We start from the raw sequence: 22,921 nt of genomic DNA, 5'->3' as shown, positions 1-22,921 counted from the left end.
GCACACTGTTCTCTTGGGGCTTTCGAGGCCGGCTGCCCCTTTTTCTTCACGAATTTATGGCAGAGCGCACATTTAGGGTGCGGGTGAACACTATTCTCTCCCGCACTTTCTCTCAAGAAAACGGGGTACCCCAGGGCTCCGTGCTGAGTGTTGTACTGTTTGCCATCGCTATAAATCCAATTATGGATTGTCTCCTTCCCGATGTCTCGGGCTCCCTCTTTGTGGATGATTTTGCGATCTACTACAGCTCTCAACGGACCAGCCTTCTTGAACGACGTCTTCAAGGATGTCTCGATCGCCTCCACTCTTGGAGCATCGAAACAGGCTTCCGTTTCTCTCCCAGTAAGACCGTTTGTGTTAATTTTTGGCGACGTAAGGAGTTTCTTCCGCCCTCCTTACATCTAGGACCTGTCAACCTTCCGTTTTCAGACGTCGCTAAATTCTTGGGTCTTATGTTTGACAGAAAACTGTGCTGGTCCTCCCACGTTTCCTATCTTTCGGCTCGCTGTCTGCGATCGCTTAACACCCTCCGTGTCCTGAATGGTACCTCCTGGGGAGCGGACCGAGTGGTCCTTCTCCGCCTCTATCGCGCCTTAGTGCGCTCGAAATTGGATTATGGAAGCATAGTCTACTCCTCTGCTCGGCCGTCTATTCTTCGGCGTCTCGACTCTATCCACCACCGTGGATTACGTTTAGTGTCTGGAGCTTTTTACACTAGCCCTGTGGAAAGCCTTTATGCTGAGACTGCTGAACCTCCATTGTCCAATCGGCGAGTGGTCCTTCTGAGTCGTTATGCTAGCCATCTGTCTTCCATGCCTGCTAATCCAGCCCATGCCCTTTTTTTCGACGCCTCATTTGATGTAGGGTATGCTGGCCGCTCCTCCTCCCTACTACCCCCGGGAGTCCGCTTCCGTCAACTGCTCCATTCTCTTTCCTTCCGCTTTCCTAAAACCTTCTTGACAACTTGGGGTACAGCACCGCCTTGGCTCCGTCCCCGGATCTGCCTGCTCCGTGACCTTTGTCGATTTCCCAAGGATGGTACCCCTACACTTGTTTATCGTCGGGCATTTGCTGCTCTATGTGCACAAATGACGGACGCCACATTTATTTACACCGACGGCTCGAAAACATCGTTAGGTGTAGGGAGTGCCTATATTGTTGGCGACTCCCCAAATCAATTTCGGCTTCCCGACCAGTGTTCGGTGTATACTGCGGAGCTTTACGCTGTTCTCCAGGCTGTCCACTACATCCGCCGCCATCGGCGGATACAGTACGTTATCTGCTCAGATTCTCTCAGCTCTCTCCTCAGTCTCCAAGCTCTTTACCCTGTGCACCCTCTGGTCCACCGGATTCAGGACTGTCTGCGCTTGCTCCATCTGGGGGGCGTCTCGATGGCGTTCCTCTGGCTCCCGGGACACGCTGGTATCTGTGGGAATGAGGCGGCCGATATAGCGGCCAAGGCTGCAGTCTCTCTTCCTCGGCCAGCTATTCCGTCGCTTCCCTTCACCGATCTACGGAGCGGTTTATGTCGCAAAGTTGCTCATTTATGGCATGCGCATTGGTCAACACTTCCCAATAATAAATTGCGGGAAGTGAAAGCTCTTCCTTGCGCTTGGACTTCTTCCTCCCGAACGCGTCGTCGGGAGGAGGTAATTTTAACTCGACTCCGGATAGGGCACTGTCTTTTTAGCCATCGACATCTTTTAAGTGGCGATCCTCCCCCACTCTGTCCCCACTGCTCTCAGCTGTGGACGGTAAGACACCTTTTAATTGAATGCCCCTATTTTAATCCGTTACGCGCCCGTCTGCAGCTATCGCCTGATCTATCGTCGATTTTAGCAGATGACACGCGCTCAGCCGACCGCGTTCTCCAGTTTATTAGTGCTAGTGAAATGACGTCAGTCATTTGAAGCTTTTTTTGGGGACAACCACCCCCTTTCTGTAGTGGATTTTTAAGCCTTCCTTCTGCTTTTAGTTTCTCCAATTTTATGACTTTGTTCCCATTGCTGCTGAATTTCAGTTTCGGTTTTTTTTACTGTTTCCTAAGTCACAGGCTGGGCGCTAATGACCATAGCAGTTTTGCGCCCTAAAACCAAACCAAAAAAAAAGTTACAATACCAACACCTAGGCATTGAAAGGAAATTCGCATACTGTTAGTTTCTGCAATTCTGGTAGTGTCTATCAGATTGCTAGTGAGAGTAGGTGACTCGAGGCCTGCAAGTGCATATAGCCATAGAAACATGACACGCATCTGCTTTCGCTCAAAACGCTAGGATGCTGTTTGACCTACTGGATTGTGGGACTAAAGGAATAAATTCTTTTCTCTTTCTCTGTAGTGGTTACCATCCTTCCTTTCTGTGTCTTACTATTCAGTACACGGGTCCATTCTGGGCTGAGAAAGATAATAGATTTTGTTGATAGTCTCCTCAAGTCTGCTGGCAGACCCTAATGTCAACATGACTCGATATTCCATGATCCCTGAAAACTGATGCAAAGACTGCAAACCATTGTCCTATATAGGGCTCCATACTACACATGATGCAAGCACTGCCCACCACAATTGCTGCCCCCTAAGCCTGGGCTCGTAGTGTCACCCATAATAGTGGCACATAGCAAAAATGTATTATGAACAAATGTAACATTTTTGCAAATTCGTCTCCAGCCAGCAGCATGCCAGAGTAATGCCCCATGTCACAATCAAAACAACAAACAGGCACAAAACCAACATTATGGAAAGCAGAACAAACCTGAAAAAGATTGCAGATTGCCTTACCTCATGTGAGCAGAAAGCTTGAATTGTAAACTCAGTAACATGACCTCATTGAGGAGAAGACATCATGTCATTGTAACTGCACAGCTTGATTTAATAAGAGAGAGTAAAGCTTCCACAAAAACATGTATCAGCCTACTGGTATGGTGGTAAAACAACAAACAGAAGACCTGAAAGTTATTCTTACGAGAAGAGGAGTGGTGATGACCTCTGATGAGCCTGTAAAAGTAGGTCACATACAACCATTACCAGCCCAGTATAACATCACTGCCTTCAACTAGTAGTAATAAATAATCAGGCTTCTGAGCCTTTGTCTGAATCTTTACAATTCAGGACACCAGCTATGAATCTATGATGCACTGCTACCAAAAAATTACTTCTGCCCCCAAGACTGGTACCTGAATGGCTTACCATACTTGGTCTGTGTGAGCTGCTGACCTCGCAACCGCTGACGAGAAGACCTGGACACTTGCATCTACAGCTTGCTTAGCTGAACTGGTTGTGCTGGCACACTGACAACATAATGGTGAATTCCAGAGATGTAGTAACTGCTGCTGCCACTGACTGGTACAGCAGTCACTGACATTCCCAGTACTCCTTGGTAGGAGGGCTTTGGTAGGAGGGCTGTGCTGTGGATCATCCCCACAGCATGCGGAGCTGCCGAGAGATTATCCGAGCACCCCATTCAGTGTCACCAAGACTACCCTGGCAATTACCAGGTCAGTCATATCTGTCATACAGGCTACGCTCTTTGCCCACAAGACCTGCTGCTTCCCTTACACCAAGAGTATGTGAGCCAGATGCTGCGGGCACCATCCATTGGAGTTTGCTGGGACAGTGTTAGCAAGTTCAGATGCCTGCACTGTACCACCGAGGACTTGGGTGCTAACACAGAAAAAAATATATGATTGTAAACATTAATGAAATAAATTTTTGTTTCACTAATGTATCATTTGTGCCCAGCACACCAAATGGCCTGCTCCATCACATTCCATGCTCCATCATCCTGACAACAGTAGAGGTCTCAATCCAGGTCCCTACTGTAGAACACCAGTGGCAAGGTTATATTGCATTCAAAGACTATTTTCAAACAGCTTGACTGTCCACACTGAGGAAAATAGAAGGGTCTATGTCCTGCTAAGAGCAAAACCCTCGTCTCTATTAATCAGATTGTCTGCCAACCTAATTTCAATTGCCTCTTTGAAAGCACTGATCCAAAAAATCAGAAGTGTTGGCATTTATCACAGTCTAGTCAAATTTCATCCTGTGTTCTTCATTTAAACAAGGTTCCACTCACCTGTCCTGAACTGTGCGAATCCAATGGCTGATGTAAACCTTCCCAGATTGATACAAAATTTTAGATATCAGAAGTGGCAAGTGTTCTGCATACCAGAGAGCTAAAAATGCTATTGCCGTGTTACAGTGGATAGCAACACCTAGCATGCAGATAGTGATTGTTGTGTGTTAGATTTCAGTGAATACTATGTCCAAGAGCATCATCACTTGTTCTATTAGCCCTGATGTCCAAAAATGGAAGCCTCCCATCACTTTTGAGCACCATGGTAAATCTAATGCTGGGATGAAGACAGCTGAAGTCCAAAAATCTGTTGAGAACATCACGTCCATGAGGCCAGACATAAAAGGTAATGTCACTGACCTGCAGAACCACATATGTTGCAAATCTGAAATCCTCGTTCTCTGTTCTCGAAGTCCGTCATTCTATTAAAAAATGCTGCCATTAAACAAAAAATATGTGGATGTCAGTACATGACAACAAAGCTTCACTAACTTTTCATCCAGTATTTCATTAATCAAACTCAAAGACTCTTCCAGAGGGACACATGTAATACAGACACTACATTAAAAGTCACTAGTAAATCTGAAGGACCCAGCCTCAAAGATTTCCACCGTCAAATAAGATCCATGGAATTAAGAGATCTGATGTTTCACACCTCCTAATACACAGTCTAAGAACAATGTTAAATATTTCACCAGGTACGTGATGGTACTCTGGGACATAGTTTTCACTGAAAGCTGACACATGCCAATCACTATCTGCATGATAAGAATGGGCATGGAGTTCCTAGAACTCTGGGTTATGGAGTTTGGACCATTCCCAGTTGTGCAAGAAGAGACTCCTAGATCTTTAGCCTTTATTCCTTTTGCTGGGAACATACCATTTAAGACTGGAAGAATTTTAAGGAATTTTAACATTAAGTGTGTGACCCACTCATTTTTCAAGATTACGGCACTACTCAATTCTGTCAGACATAATTTGGGACTTAGGAAGCCAGGCTTATATAAAATTTTGTACATTGGCCACAGTTCAGGACAGATAAGTGGAACATTACTGTCAGGTGGAGCTAAAGCAACTGAAAAATTGTCGGTAGCAGGATTTTGCTTAAGTGAGGGACACAGGATGAAATTTGACGAAACTGTGATAATTGCCAGACTTACTATTTTTGGAACAGTGTTTATAAAGAGGCAACTGGAATTTGATTAGCAGACAATTTGATTAATAGAGATAAGGGTTTTCCCCTTAGCAGGATGCTGTTCTCCTAAGGGCTGCGCTACCAGCCTGGTCTTAGAGGTCAGCAACACTGGTGGGCAGTGCATGCACCATGTATGATACGGAGGTCTATATAGGATGACGATTTGCAGCCTTGGCATAAGTTATGAGCAGGACTTAGCAGCAGCAGCAGCAGCATTCTCCTGAAGAGGGTGGACAGGTGGATTGCCAAAATATTGTTTCATATTAATTTCAGAACCTGGCAGCAAACCCAAGGAGACTATCAACAATGTTATGCCAGAAAAACTTACAAAGTCACGTAAAGGGTTTTGTCTTACTGGTGATTAAGTAGTCTCCTGATCACAGAAAAAAAATTCGAACTCAATGCTCACAGCTAGAATATGTTTCATGGAAGATTACATATGAACCATATATTTTTAAAAAGTCATGCAGCTTTACTGTATGATTAAATGATGATGGCGTCCTCTTGGGTAAAATATTCCGGAGGTAAAATAGTCCCCCATTCGGATCTCCGGGCGGGGACTACTCAAGAGGATGTCGTTATCAGGAGAAAGAAAACTGGTGTTCTACGGGTCGGAGTGTGGAATGTCAGATCCCTTAATCGGGCAGGTAGGTTAGAAAATTTAAAAAGGGAAATGGATAGGTTCAAGTTAGATATAGTGGGAATTAGTGAAGTTTGGTGGCAGGAGGAACAAGACTTCTGGTCAGGTGACTACAGGGTTATAAACACAAAATCAAATAGGGGTAATGCAGGAGTAGGTTTAATAATGAATAGGAAAATAGGAATGCGGGTAAGCTACTACAAACAGCATAGTGAATGCATTATTGTGGCCAAGATAGATACGAAGCCCACACCTACTACAGTAGTACAAGTTTATATGCCAACTAGCTCTGCAGATGACGAAGAAATTGAAGAAATGTATGATGAAATAAAAGAAATTATTCAGATAGTGAAGGGAGACGAAAATTTAATAATCATGGGTGACTGGAATTCGAGTGTAGGAAAAGGGAGAGAAGGAAACATAGTAGGTGAATATGGGCTGGGGCTAAGAAATGAAAGAGGAAGCCGCCTGGTAGAATTTTGCACAGAGCATAACTTAATCATAGCTAACACTTGGTTTAAGAATCATCAAAGAAGGTTGTATACATGGAAGAACCTTGGAGATACTAAAAGGTATCAGATAGATTATATAATGGTAAGATTTAGGAACCAGGTTTTAAATTGTAAGACATTTCCAGGGGCAGATGTGGACTCTGACCACAATCTATTGGTTATGACCTGTAGATTAAAACTGAAGAAACTGCAAAAAGGTGGGAATTTAATGAGATGGGACCTGGATAAACTGAAAGAACCAGAGGTTGTACAGAGTTTCAGGGAGAGCATAAGGGAACAATTGACAGGAATGGGGGAAAGAAATACAGTCGAAGAAGAATGGGTAGCTTTGAGGGATGAAGTAGTGAAGGCAGCAGAGGATCAAGTAGGTAAAAACACGAGGTCTAGTAGAAATCCTTGGGTAACAGAAGAAATATTGAATTTAATTAATTGATGAAAGGAGAAAATATAAAAATGCAGTAAATGAAGCAGGCAAAAAGGAATACAAACGTCTCAAAAATGAGATCGACAGGAAGTGCAAAATGGCTAAGCAGGGATGGCTAGAGGACAAATGTAAGGATGTAGAGGCTTATCTCACTAGGGGTAAGATAGATACTGCCTACAGGAAAATTAAAGAGACCTTTGGAGATAAGAGAACGACTTGTATGAATATCAAGAGCTCAGATGGAAACCCAGTTCTAAGAAAGGAAGGGAAAGCAGAAAGGTGGAAGGAGTATATAGAGGGTCTATACAAGGGCGATGTACTTGAGGACAATATTATGGAAATGGAAGAGGATGTAGATGAAGATGAAATGGGAGATACAATACTGCGTGAAGAGTTTGACAGAGCACTGAAAGACCTGAGTCGAAACATGGCCCCCGGAGTAGACAACATTCCATTGGAACTACTGATGGCCTTGGGAGAGCCAGTCCTGACAAAACTCTACCATCTGGTGAGCAAGATGTATGAAACAGGCGAAATACCCTCAGACTTCAAGAAGAATATAATAATTCCAATCCCAAAGAAAGCTGGTGTTGACAGATGTGAAAATTACCGAACTATCAGTTTAATAAGTCACAGCTGCAAAATACTAACACGAATTCTTTACAGACGAATGGAAAAACTAATAGAAGCCAACCTCGGGGAAGATCAGTTTGGATTCCGTAGAAACACTGGAACATGTGAGGCAATACTGACCTTACGACTTATCTTAGAAGAAAATTAAGGAAAGGCAAACCTACATTTCTAGCATTTGTAGACTTAGAGAAAGCTTTTGACAATGTTGACTGGAATACTCTCTTTCAAATTCTAAAGGTGGCAGGGATAAAATACAGGGAGTGAAAGGCTATTTACAATTTGTACAGAAACCAGATGGCAGTTATAAGAGTCGAGGGACATGAAAGGGAAGCAGTGGTTGGGAAAGGAGTGAGACAGGGTTGTAGCCTCTCCCCGATGTTATTCAATCTGTATATTGAGCAAGCAGTAAAGGAAACAAAAGAAAAATTCGGAGTAGGTATTAAAATCCATGGAGAAGAAATAAAAATAAAGGTTCGCCGATGACATTGTAATTCTGTCAGAGACAGCAAAGGACTTGGAAGAGCAGCTGAATGGAATGGACAGTGTCTTGAAAGGAGGATATAAGATGAACATCAACAAAAGCAAAACGAGGATAATGGAATGTAGTTGAATAAAGTTGGGTGGTGCTGAGAGAATTAGATTAGGAAATGAGACATTGAAAGTAGTAAAGGAGTTTTGCTATTTGGGGAGCAAAATAACTGATGATGGTAAAAGTAGAGAGGATATAAAATGTAGACTGGCAATGGCAAGGAAAGCGTTTCTGAAGAAGAGAAATTTGTTAACATCGAGTATAGATTTAAGTGTCAGGAAGTCATTTCTGAAAGTATTTGTATGGAGTGTAGCCATGTATGGAAGTGAAATATGGACGATAAATAGTTTGGACAAGAAGAGAATAGAAGCTTTCGAAATGTGGTGCTACAGAAGAATGCTGAAGATTAGATGGGTAGATCACATAACTAATGAGGAAGTACTGAATAGGATTGGGGAGAAGAGAAGTTTGTGGCACAACTTGACCAGAAGACGGGATCGGTTGGTAGGACATGTTCTGAGGCATCAAGGGATCACCAATTTAGTATTGGAGGGCAGCGTGGAGGGTAAAAATCGTAGAGGGAGACCAAGAGATGAATACACTAAGCAGATTCAGAAGGATGTAGGTTGCAGTAGGTACTGGGAGGTGAAGAAGCTTGCACAGGATAGAGTAGCATGGAGAGCTGCATCAAACCAGTCCCAGGACTGAAGACCACAACAACACAACAACAACATCATCGATTAATAGAGAGAAGGGTTTGGTGATTTTTACTTACCTATTGCCCGCATCTCGTGGTCGTGCGGTAGCGTTCTCGCTTCCCACGCCCGGGTTCGATTCCCGGCGGGGTCAGGGATTTTCTCTGCCTCGTGATGGCTGGGTGTTGTGTGCTGTCCTTAGGTTAGTTAGGTTTAAGTAGTTCTAAGTTCTAGGGGACTTATGACCACAGCAGTTTAGTCCCATAGTGCTCAGAGCCATTTGAACTTACCTATTGCTTCAGATCCTACTTATGTAACTGCACATACTGGCATTAAGGCAGTATTAGTCTGTCAGGGCACGATCTATAGGATTCTGAAAAACAATGTTATTTTTATAGAAGCCTCATTCAGTGACTCACGCCCTTTTAAACGTAAGGAGACATGCTTCTTTGAAAATAAAGCTTAGATAGCAGCACTGATGAAGATGCTGTACATCACTTAATACTTTCTACTCACACCTCTAGATGGCATTACCAGTAGTGTTCACAAGCGCGCATGCAATTTGCGTGACTGAAAGACTGCAAGTAGGTGCTAGTTGCATGTGTGACATATTACATGTTCAACTGGAGTCTTCTTGATTAAATGATGCTGCTTCTTCATAAGTAGGAGAGCAGAAAATTTTATAGCACCCTTCAGCATGAGAATTCAGTAGTAGGGAAATTAGAAGAGCATATTATTTCTTTGTCTTCCCATTTTAAATGGATACCAAAAATTACAGTGCAAGATGCATTTTGTTTACGTCAACTGTCAGTATATCAACAATGTAGGAAAAGATTGATACTTGTCATAAATGTGACACATTAAGTTGTAGACAGGGACAGTTAAAAGACATTTACACATAAGCTTTCAGGCCATGGGACAGTGTGTTACTGTAGGTTGATGCTGGGATAATTATGGGAGAGGAGAATGTGTTGTAAGGATAACTTCCATCTATGCAGTTCAGAAAAGCTAATGGTGGAGGGAGGATCCACATGGCTCAGGTAGTGAAGCAGCCATTGAAATGAAGCATGTTGTATTCAACTACATGTTGTGCCACAGGGTAGTCTACTCTTGGCCATAGTTTCGTGGTAGCCATTCATTCTGATGGACAGCTAGTTGGTGGTAAAGCTGTGCCATTATTACAGCAGAGCTGGTAAATGACATGGCTGCTTTCACAGGTGGCCTGGCCCGTGATGGGGTGGGATAAAACTGTGATAGGACTGGAATAGGAAGTGCTGCGTGGGTGAATCTTCCACAGGGATAGATCCTTGTGCCAAATGGTTGGGACTGCAAGTGGCATAGGGTTGGACTAGGATGTTGTGGAGGTTGGGTAGCCAATGGAACACCACTTTAGGAGTGGTGGGAAGCATCTCAGGTAGGACGTATTTCAGAGCATGACAATAGGTAATCAAAGCTCTGGCGAAGGATGTGGTTCAGTTGTTTCAGTCCAGGATGGTATTGGGAGACAAAGGGGGCACTCCTTTGTGACTGGTTTTGTGGGTGGTGGGAGGATTGGGAGAGTGAGGGGAAATGGCATGGGGGATCTATTTGCAGATTAGGTCTGGGGGTAGCATCTGCCTGTGAAGCCTTCTCAGACCTCAGTAGATCAACTCTTCTGAAACCCAGGCTATGATTTGCTGAGGGTATTATAGTTGCTAAAGTAAGATACTTTTCTAGATCTTGCCATCTTTTCAAAAATTTTGGCAAGTGATGTCAGCAGTGAAACAGGTCGCAAGTTATTGACATCTCTCGTATCATCATTCGTAAAAAGGGATGTAATGATGGCATATTTCAGTCTTTTTGCCTTGAGTTTGTGATGCATTATGTATTTCTAATGTCTGAGGTTGTTATATGGGAACAAATATTTAGTGCTCTATTGGAAACACCATCAAATGCACATGAGCTACAATTTTTGAGGGGCTATATAATTTTACTAATTTCACTATGAGTACTTGGTGATACATTTATATGACTGAATTTTATGAGATTTTGTCCCTGCACTTTCTGCCATATTTAAGAAATGATTGTTAAATATATTTTCTACCTATGACTCATCATTATATAGCCCTTCCTTCCTGTTCAGCAGTGATGTTATCCTCTTCCGTGGCTTCTTGTCCTGTCTCTTGTTTTACTACATCTATTGTCGAAATTACTGATTTACGACATTATGTGCATGTTCCTTGATTTTTAATAATCTTTCTTAGTAATTCTGAGCAGATTTGGAGTGTGCAACTAATGCAGGATCTCTACTTGTTGTTACCAACAAATACATTTCCCTTTACCTTTCAGAAGATACTGTAAATGCTGTAGTGATCCATGGGTTTTTATATAACTGTCTAATGTCCTTTCTGATTAGCTTATGCAGGACACTATTTTCAAGTAATGATATAAATATATCATGGAAGAGATTAAATTTTATGTTGGCATTTGGTTTTCTATAAATTTCATCCCATCATATCTTGTAAACTGTCCTTAAAAACATTTTTAATAGAGTAATTAATTATTCTGACTGATTTCCACTACGGAGTATCAGAACTGTAAACCACTGTCTTATTCATTCCAGCTAAGAGTGCATCATTATCAGAGAGAGAATTTCTTACTGGGTAAACATTTATTTTCTTGCTATGAGATTCACCAAATAAAACATTATCAATTAGTGTCCTGCTGTCCTTATCCACGTGCATTAGAAAGTTAATTACTGTGACCAAATTATAAGAGCCAAATAAGGTCGCAGATTATTTTTCCTATCAGAATCCTGTAGAAAATGTATACTGAAGTCACCACAAACTATCAACTGCTTGCTGCTGTCTGGCAGATAGTGTAACAAGGAATCCAGATTCCTAAAAACTATTCAAAATGAACAATTTTTCCATATAACTTCTCACGTACACATCTCTGTGTGCTGATCAGTACAAAATGTTTTTTAACTTGTGTTCTGTCTTCATACAGATAACAACTCCTTTTCCCGTATTAATTCTGCTTGATTAATTTGCTAGAGTGTAATCTTTTACATGTAACTTACCTAACCCTATGGTTATGTAGTGCTCAGAAAGGCACTATATATAATTTCCAGAGCTCTCTAAATTTTCTAAACAGACAAGAATCTCTTACAATAGAAAATTAAACTACATTAAACTTCCTACATGAAAGGTCCTATTCATCTTTTTCACCAGAATTAATAATTTGTGCAAAGAGATGGCGAGAATAATTAAAATCTCATGTGATGCACAGGTGCTACAGCTTATGTAGTTTTTGTAGCCCAGTTTGCGGTAATTTCCAGACTCGATAGACCACAAGAGTCCTGTATCAAATCATTCATCTCAATTCCTCTATGCTAATGTGGTAATTTGTAAACAATGACAATGTCTGAATAGTACAGAAAATAAATAACAGTATACAGTAAAGGTCTTTTATCTCAGAAATTATTTAGAAAGGGCATATGTCCATATGAAGTTTTTTGTTCAGAATCACTATCATCCCTCAATGCATGTACCTTTCCTCCTGACACATCCTTTTTTATGCTCTTAACAGTAGTCAGGTAATATATTCCTTTTAATGGTTCACTTTGATTGTGTATATTTAGCTATGCACTCCTTATAGTGGTGCTTATGTTCTGGCGCCGTAAGGAGCAGCGAATAAAGTGGATTATTTCAAAGTGTGCAGCTGGCACATACTTTCACCAGCAGCAATACACATGTCTAAGTTAGCATCTCCACCATCTCTTGCTACACATCAGATGAATTCGCAATTGCAAATTATGTCTAACATCGGCTGTAGAGTGAAAATTTGTGCTGGACCAGGACTCGAACACGGATTTCCCGCTTATCACGAGTGGTCGCCTTACCATTTGGCTATCCGTCCATGACTCATGACCACACCCAAACTTCCATATGTCGTCAGCCATACGTCTACGATCTGTACTCGCACATTCATTATGTGTATTCCCATACAGATCGTAGATGTATGGGTGACGACATATGGAAGTTTGGGTCTCGATGTGAGTCGTGCAGATAGCCAAATGGTATGGCGACCACTTGCAATAAGTGGGAAATCCGGGTCTGAATCCCGGTCCGGCACAAATTTTCATTGTCGTCATTCCATTCTACAGCTGATGGTAGACATTATTCGCAATTGTGAATTCATCTGATGTGTTTTGGAATGGCTGGGCTCGTTGCAGTGCATCGTCATCTGAATAACACCGGCACTGCAATATCATCTCTTGCTATGTTTACTACTGTAACACTCTAAATTGATCGATATATTAACTCTCCTTTGCACAGAGTGTGATATTTACCTCTTCTTTCTTGAAGAAAAGGATGCGCTGTCCAGGTCCATGACAAAGAATGCAGTAAAATACAATCATAAATAATATTGCTGTGTTTTCCGAAGTTTGCAGGCTATGGTGTATCCACCTATCACTTTCGGGATGAAGCAGTTTAGAAATGAAAGAAACTGCCTCCCTTTCCTGAAGATATATTGAAAACAACTCTCATACAAATACATATATTATTGTCTGACGTACAAGCAATACATCCATCCAGAATCATAGATAGGAAGAGCCAGAGAGTTGAAGAGTGACAAATTTGATATTGGCTTAAGGAAACATTCGAATACAGATACATGTTCATCTTTCTTTTCATATTTCCTCTTTTTGTGCAGGCATGTTTATATTGCATCTCTGTGCCATACAGTGTTCCAATGCTTATTAAGTGAAATATACTTTATCGCAAAACCCAAATAAGATCTAACATTCTCTATGATGTGTTACTGACTTGGTTGTCAAGGAGAACTACTCTGTTTTCCAATGTATCTTTTGTCAAAATGCACAAACGTAATTTAATTTTCTCATATTTCTTATCAGTGTTTCATTCATTTAATTCCCATCCAGCAATAAATACGTCTGGGTCCTGTACTAGTGCATCAGAATTGAATTTTCTTGTCCACTGATTACTCTTGGTGTTTTGATTTATCTCAAACAGTGAATGCTAAATATTATTCTACTTACCTTTGGTTGATCATGACTGCATCAGTTGCCAACTTCTTAATTATGTAATTTTTGCTGCAAGACAAAGGTTGGGCACAGAATATAACATTATCTAGAAAAAATACAGTGACAACACTTTCCAAACGCGAGTCATATATCCTTCCATTTCAGTACAACAAATACTCAATTCTTCAAGAACACTACCAAAAACATCATAATTCAGAATGTGAATCTGAACTTGACAGATCTGAGTGACCCTCAGAATACTAATTACAATACAATAATGGAAATTCCTGGATGAAACATTATGTAAAATAAGGGAAAGGCAACCACTCTCCTATAGTGGGAGTTATTTGTGGAGCCCAAAAATATGTAACAGGATAAAATATTCACACTAGCATTTGAGCTCTCTCTCTCTCTTTTTTAATTAATTAAATGTGCATGCAGAGCTAGTTGGCATATAAAATTGTACTACTGTGGTAGGTGTCGGCTTCTTGTCTATCTTGGTCACAATAATGTGTTCACACTATGCTGTTTGTAGTAGCTTACCTCCTATTTTTTATTCATTATTAAACCTACTCCTGCATTACACCTATTTGATTTTGTATTTATAACCCTATATTCACCTGACCAGAAGTCTTTTTCATCCTGCCACTGAACTTCACTAATTCCCATTATATCTAACTTTAACCTATCCATTTCCCTTTTCAAATTTTCTAACCTACCTGCCCGATTAAGGGATCTGACATTCCACCCTCCGATCCGTAGAATGCCAGTTTTATTTCTCCTGATAACGACATCCTTCTGAGTAGTCCCCACCCAGAGATCCGAATGCGGGACTATTTTACCTGCAGAATATTTTACCCAAGAGGGTGCTATCATCATTTAACCATACAGTAAAGCTGCATGCCCTTGGGGAAAATTATGGCTGTAGTTTCCCCCTGCTTTCAGCTGTTCGCAGTACCAGCAAAGCAAGTGCATTTTGGTTAGTGTTACAAGGCCAGATCAGTCAATCATCCATACTGTTGTCCCTGCAACTATTGAAAAGGCTGCTGCCCCCCTTCAGGAGCCACACATTTGTCTGGCCTCTCAACAGATATCCATCCGTTGTGGTTGCACGTACGGTATGGCTATCTGTATCGCTGAGGTACGTATATATATATAAAAACGCAGTAAATAAAGCAGGCGAAACAGAATACAAATGTTTTTTTAAAAAATGAGATTGACAGGAAGTATAAAATGGCTAAGCAGGAATAGCTAGAGGACAAATGTAAGGATTTAGAAGTATATATCACTAGGGGAAAGATAGATGCCACCTACAGCAAAATTAGAGACCTTTTGAGAAAAGAGAACCACCTGTATGAATATAAAGAGATGAGATGGAAAACCAGTTCCAAGCAAAGGGAAAGCAGAAAGGTAGAAGGAGTATACAGAGAGTCTATACAAGGGAGATGTACTTGAGAGAAATATTATGGAAATGGAAGAGGATGTAGATGAAGATGAGATGGGAGATGTGATACTGCGTGAAGAATTTGATAGACAACTGAAAGTTGAAACAAGGCCCTGAGAACTAGTGACTGCCTTGGGAGAGCCAGCCATGAGAAAACTCTTCCATCTAGTGAGTGCTAAATATGTAAAACAGGTGAAATACCCTCAGACTTCATGAAGAATTTAATACTTCTAGTTCTAAATAAATCAGGTGCTCACATGTGTGAAAATTACCAAACTATCAGTTTAATAAGAAACAGTTGCAAAATACTAACACAAATTTTTACAGAAGGATGGAAAGACAGGTAGAAGCCAACCTTTGGGCAAGATCAGTTTTGATTCCAGAAAAATGTAGGAACATGCAAGGCAATACTGACCTTACAACTTCTCATAGAAGGTACATTAAGGAAAGGCAAGCCTACATTTATAGCATTTGTAGACTTCAAGAAAGCTTTTGACGATGTTGACTGGAGTACTCCCCTTCAAATTCTAAATGTAGCAGACGTAAAATACAGAGAGCGAAAGGCTATTTACAGTTTGTACACAAGACACATAGTTTTGGAGAATCCATGGAATAATGTAAGTATCAGAATTTAAAAAGTTTCGTATGTGGAAACACAGACTGCATACTTCTGAGTACATTTCTTATGATTAACACAAGTCATTTTGTAGCAATAATTGCCGAGCGGGATTAGCTGAGCGGTCTAGGACGCTGCAGTCATAGACTATGCGGCTGGTCCCGGGGAAGGTTCGAGTCCTACCGTAGGCATAGGTGTGTGTGTTTGTCCTTAGGATAATTTAGTTTAAGTAGTGTGTAAGCTTAGGGACTGATGACCTTAGCAGTTAGACCTCACATACATTTTGAACATTTTTGTAGCAATAATTGAAATGTAATGAGGGATAAAACAGTCCAGTAATAGACCCTGCGCAGTTGTGGATTGCATAACACACTGATTTCAGGGCAAAATGTATCTTTAAAAGTGTGATGTTAACATTCACTAATATTACCATTTTATTAAACAAAACTTACATGCCAATACTTCTCATTGGATTTGCACTTCTGGGACTGAAGGTGTTGTGGAAGGACTGATTTTTCTTTTTTTTCTGTAGCAATTTGGTTATTAATCAACTGCATCTTACTTCTGATGAATTATTAACTGTGTTAAATAGAAAATAGCTATTGGCATGTAGATACTTTATGGGGGTTGTTAGGTGTTCCCAGTGGTTCATTTTGAAGAGCAGTGCCTGCAGATGAAGTGTGTGATTTGGTGTATCATTGTGGAAACAGTACTGAAATATTGTGAATATTCAAAACCAATGACATATTTGTCCAACATCAGTGAGACCTAAAATGGTATTGCCCAGGAATGCTTTCAACAGGCTGTTCTTTTAATTTATATACTGGAGCCCACCTTACAACCTCCTCAGATATTTAGCTGTTCAGTATCACACTCCATTATTTACAAAAGTTACTCTGCTAAACGTGCCAGAAATAAGAAACACTGAAGGGAGATAACTCACATATGGGAAAATTTCTTTATGCTAAAACTGTATTTGATAATGGCAAAAAACCTCAGTCACCACTTTCAAAGGGCAGTGCATTTCGATTTAAGTCATCTGAGACTGCTTGATGCAAAGAGTTAAAGCTTCAGTTTGTTCTGTAGTTCTCACAAAAGAAATCTGTTATTCGTAACAATGGGCACTGCAGGATGATATGGCATTTCCAACCTTGCCAGTAAAAAATTTAACACATTAATTTCCATATTAATTACTTTTATTAACAGTGCTACAGATGAAACATTGACTGTTTAACACATAAATAATATCATATATAATCTCTCAACAATAAGAGCCATCACACTTTACCAGGGTGTAAATAATAAGTATACAAATGCACAGTACCAGGAACATGAATGTAGTGGGAGGTACAAATAAATACCTTCTGTATACCACAATGAGTGACAACAGGTGAGCCATTGGTTTGATGCAGTGAATCAGACTATTTGAGGGTAGTTTGTAAAGCCATTGATGACAAAATTATTAACATTATACTCACAAGTCTGTTACATCATAAATTTAATTTTCTTTGTAAAATGTAAACAATAATGTAACTATCCACTTTTACTCATCCAGGAATGACAATCTTACCTTGTTTCCTATAATAAATACCTGAAGAATAAGACAAAACTTGGTACATTTTCCCTGAGTAAATACAAGTTTCATTAAGTCATATGTGAACTATAACTTATTTTGCACTTTAACAATTTTCGAAGCGAGGGTTAAACACATAGATTACAGGTCTGGCATTCTGGCGACAGAGCCTCTGCGTTAATCTGAGGGAGAGAGGGGTCACATTTAAGCATGATCCACATATGAAAAGTCAAATTGCAGCAGGCCACAAATCAACTTTCACAATAGCTGCCAATAGGGCTCTCTCCATTTTTCTTCATGAGGGCGTTACTCTTTAATGAATACTGTGTTGTGCAATTTTAAAGCAAATTTTTGTTTTCAACACTATTTCATAATGAAATTCTGTATCACAATTTACTACAAACAATATGAAACACTTCTAAAAGAATTGACAGTATTTTAAATTTAATGGTTGCATATAAAACATGTTTCAAGAACCTCATGAGACACATCTAAGCATGAAAAAATATTCCCAAGCCAGTATCAAAAATATATTTCAGCAATGTGATAAGCATAAAGTAAGTTGCTTTCTTTTATATTTAGGAGCATGGCGCAATTGTGCAACAAAAGTATTACTATCAAACAATGGAAAATCCAGGGTGGAATGTAACAATATTCTGAGAAGTAAAGTTGCTACTCATCATATAGCGGAGTTGCCGAGTCGCAGACAGGCACAACAGAAAGATTTTCGCACTTAAAGCTTTCAGCCAATGGTCTTTGTGTGTGTCTGTTGTTGACAAAGGCCGTTGGCCAAAAGCTGTAAGTGTGAAAATCTTTTTGTTGTGCCTATCTGCGACTCAACAAGTCTGCTATATGGTGAGTAGCGACTTTCCTTCTCAGAATATTGTAAGAATATTACTATACTTTATTACTACACACAAGAGTGAAGAAGAAACTGTTAAGGCCATTACAGCAGATAATGCTGTATGCCTTTGAACTATGACACACAGAAGGACTCTACTCTTTTTTATTTTATAATTTAAGTAAGGTACAATGTTTTAGGCCAAGTGACAGTATCTCAACAAAACAATTTTAATATACTTTTAGCATCAACAACACTCATTATTAGGTTTTCATGACAAAAAATGTGACATTTATGATTACATTGTTGTGTTCAAACATGAACTCCTGACTGACTTAAAGCAACTGTAACAGTTTGAATATGAATATGCAAAATTCATGGGCTTGGAAAATATACAGCACATAATGTGGTCAAAAGAGAATATCATATTTTTTGTTGACAATCATTAGAGCCATTTCACTTTCAATACTTTACTGCTTGCTATGTGACAACAGTATTTCCTCACCAGTGTAGTCACAACAACCATCACCTGGATTTTGGAATACTGGGGCCATTTGAGTTAAAAGCAGACAATGACTGGCTGCTATCCAATCCCACAAAAGTTAATTTTCTTAACCTTTCTGCATGAACTAACATTATATACATTGCTTCACTTACAGCTATAAACATAATGGCAACTTTTACAGCAACTGGCACTTGGCTGCTTTCAGTCTGGTTTATAACATGAATTTTTGAAGATGACACAAATACTGTGTACCTATCAACAATACTGCTTAAAAACAGATCCTACTGTTTTTATCTGATCATTCATATGATGCAGTGAACTGCATACCAAAACCAAAACTAACAAGAAAATAAAGTCCATTTGTTTTGATTTTTACCTCTACACTTGCAGTTGTAAAACTAGCACATGAGAAGATGACAACATAATAATTAAAAAGAAAGCTCTTAAAAGACTGGAGGAAAAGTCAAAAGTAGGCAGAGAAAAGTAAATCTGAGAAATACAAGCCTGAGAGGAAATTTTATTTCTCAAACTTTCTGATACTGAAAGTTATGGAGTTATTTTTTGGATGTGTATCTAAATATGTTGTAGATTTATTGTTTTAGTAAAATATATGTTTAACTATAGTTTCTTTTAATGAAATAATTTTTATTAAGTTGCATAGGTGCATTGTGACAAGGACTGCTTCCTGTGTAATGTAAAATTAGTTACTATTGGAAACTGTTTTAACTATTAGTACTATCTGAAAATATCTGAAAAATATAAAATAACTTCTATGTAAGAAAGTAATTTTTAATGTACAGCATGCAATTCTTAGAAATAGGGTACATTGTAATTCTAATGACATATCACTTCATTCAATCCAGGGAGCTTTTGTCTACAAGGACTCCATGATTGACATGCCCCTTCTTCGCCAAGCCCAACATATTATACAGCTAGCAAAAATGGACAAACATAATTTGCAACAGTGAACAAGATACAGTGACAGTCACATATCATTAATAGCGAAGGTAAAAACCTGTAACTATATTAACGTTTAGCAGCAATCTTACAGTGCTGATTTTACTTAACACTGATTTCTGTAAGCTATGATTCTGTTTATAACATTACTATTTCAAGTCTTGCTGACTTGAAACGGATATGGCATAATTAAAAGTAGATGCCTTTCATTAAAAACAGTTGAGCTAGTGGGATATGATATTTTGCTAATCACAAGTGACTATTAATGAATGTATCTAAATGTGATAACAACCACCTGTCATGTTAACTGAAAACTTCAGTTTATTAGTCATAGATTTTTCACAATGAAGGAAGTAAGATGATGTTTTCTGTTTCTGAGATGTTAAGGTAATGAGGTGTCTACCATTACATATATTTTTCATGTTCTAGAAACAGCAGTGGAAGCATTAGAGGATTTTCAACTAACACATGGTCTCTCTTTCAGAAACAGTAAAAAATAAGGATACATTTGGAATTTACTTCAACTATGATTTCTCTCAACAAACTACTATGTTTCGAAACATGATATATCAACGAAAATGTTTAACAGAATTGAAGACATAAGATTATGAAAACTGGGCTCTAGTATTCCTAGACTGAATCTCATAATGTACAAAGAGTATTAACCATGTAGTAGACAACCATTATCAAGCGAAAGATGCGTTGAGGTTTTTTTTTTGCAAGATCGGTTAGATTTGCTTACTATCCATCACTCAGTCTTAGTGTGGCATACAAAGGAGTGGTATAATGTAATAGGATAGATATAAAATCTACTCACAGTGTGGCAGCAGGAGGACACACATATACAACGTATAAATGTTTGCACGCTTTCGCAGTTAGGGGATCCTTCTGGCAGAAGAGTTGCAAGAAAAGGAAGAGTGGTGAAGAAAAATGACAGGTGAGGTTTAGAAAAGGGGTAATTTGGAGAAGTTGCTCAGAATCCAGGGTAGATGTACTAGGTGGGATGACAAGAAAAGAGTAGATTTTTCTCTCTCCAGTTACATTATATTTTCAAAAATTGATTTTTCTATATGCAAAAGAGTGATGTATTCGGCAATCAAAATTTTTGATCCCTTACACAGCAATGAAAAGAATTTAACACACATTAAAATTTGCTTCAAACACATAAATCAATGTCTATACAAATAAAACAGTACGGCAATCATGTAAATGGTGGCAAATTTCCAAATTTTTCAGTAAATTGTAAAACTGACTCATTCCACATCATAGTGAGATGTCATACTTAACGATCTATGGAGCTTGCAAAACTGACTATTGCACAAAATACAGTGTATTTTAAAAAGATTATGCCTACCTCACAAGTCAATATATTCACATGAATCAAGATAGAAATTTGGGTCAGAATTTTAGTTTGGCACCAGCCATGTTCACATGGTCACAATACCGCCAGCAAGTTCGCTCGCTACAGGAAATGCATCCCTGGATATTTTTGAGATCAGGCTTTTTGCACAGTTGTGAGAACATGCTAAAAATTTGGTTTTTCAACAGAATCGATGCACTGGTATATGATGTAAGAGCACTTTTTAATGATGAGCTGCCTGTGTGATGGATGGGCCGTAATGGGCATATGAATTTTGCATTTCACTTTTGGCCTCCAAGGTCACTTTATCACACAGTATGTGATTTCTTTTTTCTTGTAGTGGATTGTGAATAACTGCACCTATGTGATTCCTCTTCCAACAATTTGGATGGATTCAGATGCTGCATAGCAACGCCAATTAATGCACAACTCCAGACATGCTCATAAAAATATTGATTATATTTAGACTCTCATCTGGATCTTTGTTGTGCACACAATTGAGCATTTGTGAAAGGTAAATTAAAATTTTGATCCCAGACATAATTGTAAAAAGAACCACACGATTTTATAAGCGTACACAATTGTAAAATTGGATGGTTGTTTTTGAAAATAAAAACTTTGTAGCACCTGCAGTACCTTTGTTTAGTAATGGTAATAGTTACTTCCACACCACACCCTACTCAGCTGTGCAGGAGTGAGAGCTGACTTGCTGATGGTATTTCACTGTCAGTGGTCATAGACTGCAAACATGCTGTATTACATAACAACATGATATTTATAATTCACAATTGTTGAATTTAGGAGGCAGGTTATACTGAAGTTGATATAATTCAGATAAAGAACAAAAAATTAATAATGACAGTTACCATACTGAAAAAGGTACAGATTCTTCCTGCTCCTGGAGTCAGTTCAAGGAGATGCTATCGGAAAAAATGAAATGATGAATGCTGATCCTTTACCAGCTGATGTCCAACTACACTGAATTCCAAATTAGATAATCTCTCGAAGCGACTGTTTAATCATACAGTATACGGGAATCCCTGCTGTAGATGTCTCACATGCTAGAAACATCCTACTTCTCAAAAGAGAGGTGCCACTTAAATGTATATCAATCAGGAACACAGTGAACTGTGTAGGAATCTTCCAAGGATTGCGATGTGAGCAAGGGGAGGGGGCAAAGGAACAAGTAATAGATTCTGTTAACTGCGTCTAAGGTACACCATTCTGAACCACTTTCTGAGCAGAAGCTAGCATCAAGTTTTTGACAAAAATTATTACATGTGATGAAGCACGGTGTTGTGTGTGTGACCCAGAAACTAAGTGACATCTTAGCCAGGGGAAGACTGCTTCACTGCTAGAACCAACATTAAATTTTTATGAAGGGGTAGTCTGATAGGAATTTGTTCCCCAAGATATCTTAGTTAAGCAGCATTACTACCTCACAGTAACACAGTTCTTTTTGCAAGCATAAGGCATTCCACTTAAAAGGTCAAGTCTCAGGCATCAGTTGACAGATTTTTTACAGTGCTGTAGGTGAGGTGAGATAAATCTAGGTCAAGACCATTTTAATAGTTTACTGTACTATAAAAGAGATTCAATGTTAAAAGAGTGTGTATCTGTAACAATTTAACCAACCATGAAAATATCACAAGAATCAGCCTAGACTTTCAACTAACTTAGTCGACATATCTGGGCTAAACATTCCAAAGAGATGGGACTCTGTTGCCTTTGAAACCATATATGCTACTGAATGTTGAAGACACATTCAGAATGTTTAAAGCAAAAAATGTTCCTACACAGATGTACCACAGTACCTTCTGGAAGCTAGCAAGTTGTCTCAACTTTTAAAAGACCCGAGATCTATAACAAATTTGATATAAAATATAACTACTAGAATAAAG

General features: G+C 39.3%; 1 protein-coding gene across 4 annotated transcripts in view; it reads left to right on the top strand.

Moving 5' to 3' along the window:
• The window catches only part of LOC126195664 (citramalyl-CoA lyase, mitochondrial-like), a 238,862-nt gene extending 215,941 nt beyond the window's left edge, over positions 1–22,921 (top strand). For 2 of the 4 annotated variants that reach the window (XM_049934307.1, XM_049934293.1), the window contains exons 8-9: positions 19,567–19,710; positions 20,145–22,916. In XM_049934307.1, coding sequence (XP_049790264.1) covers positions 19,567–19,671 — 105 coding nt within the window. In that variant the 3' untranslated portion in view covers positions 19,672–19,710; positions 20,145–22,916. Of the gene's footprint in view, positions 1–19,566; positions 19,711–20,144 lie in introns of all 4 variants that reach the window. The other 2 variants (XM_049934313.1, XM_049934300.1) reach the window with 2 other exon arrangements.

The sequence above is a fragment of the Schistocerca nitens genome, chromosome 1 (genome assembly GCF_023898315.1).
Source record: "Schistocerca nitens isolate TAMUIC-IGC-003100 chromosome 1, iqSchNite1.1, whole genome shotgun sequence".
Taxonomy (NCBI): Eukaryota; Metazoa; Arthropoda; class Insecta; order Orthoptera; family Acrididae; genus Schistocerca; species Schistocerca nitens.
The sequence above is the reverse complement of the archived record's forward strand: the minus strand, read 5'-3'. Positions and strand labels throughout refer to the sequence as shown.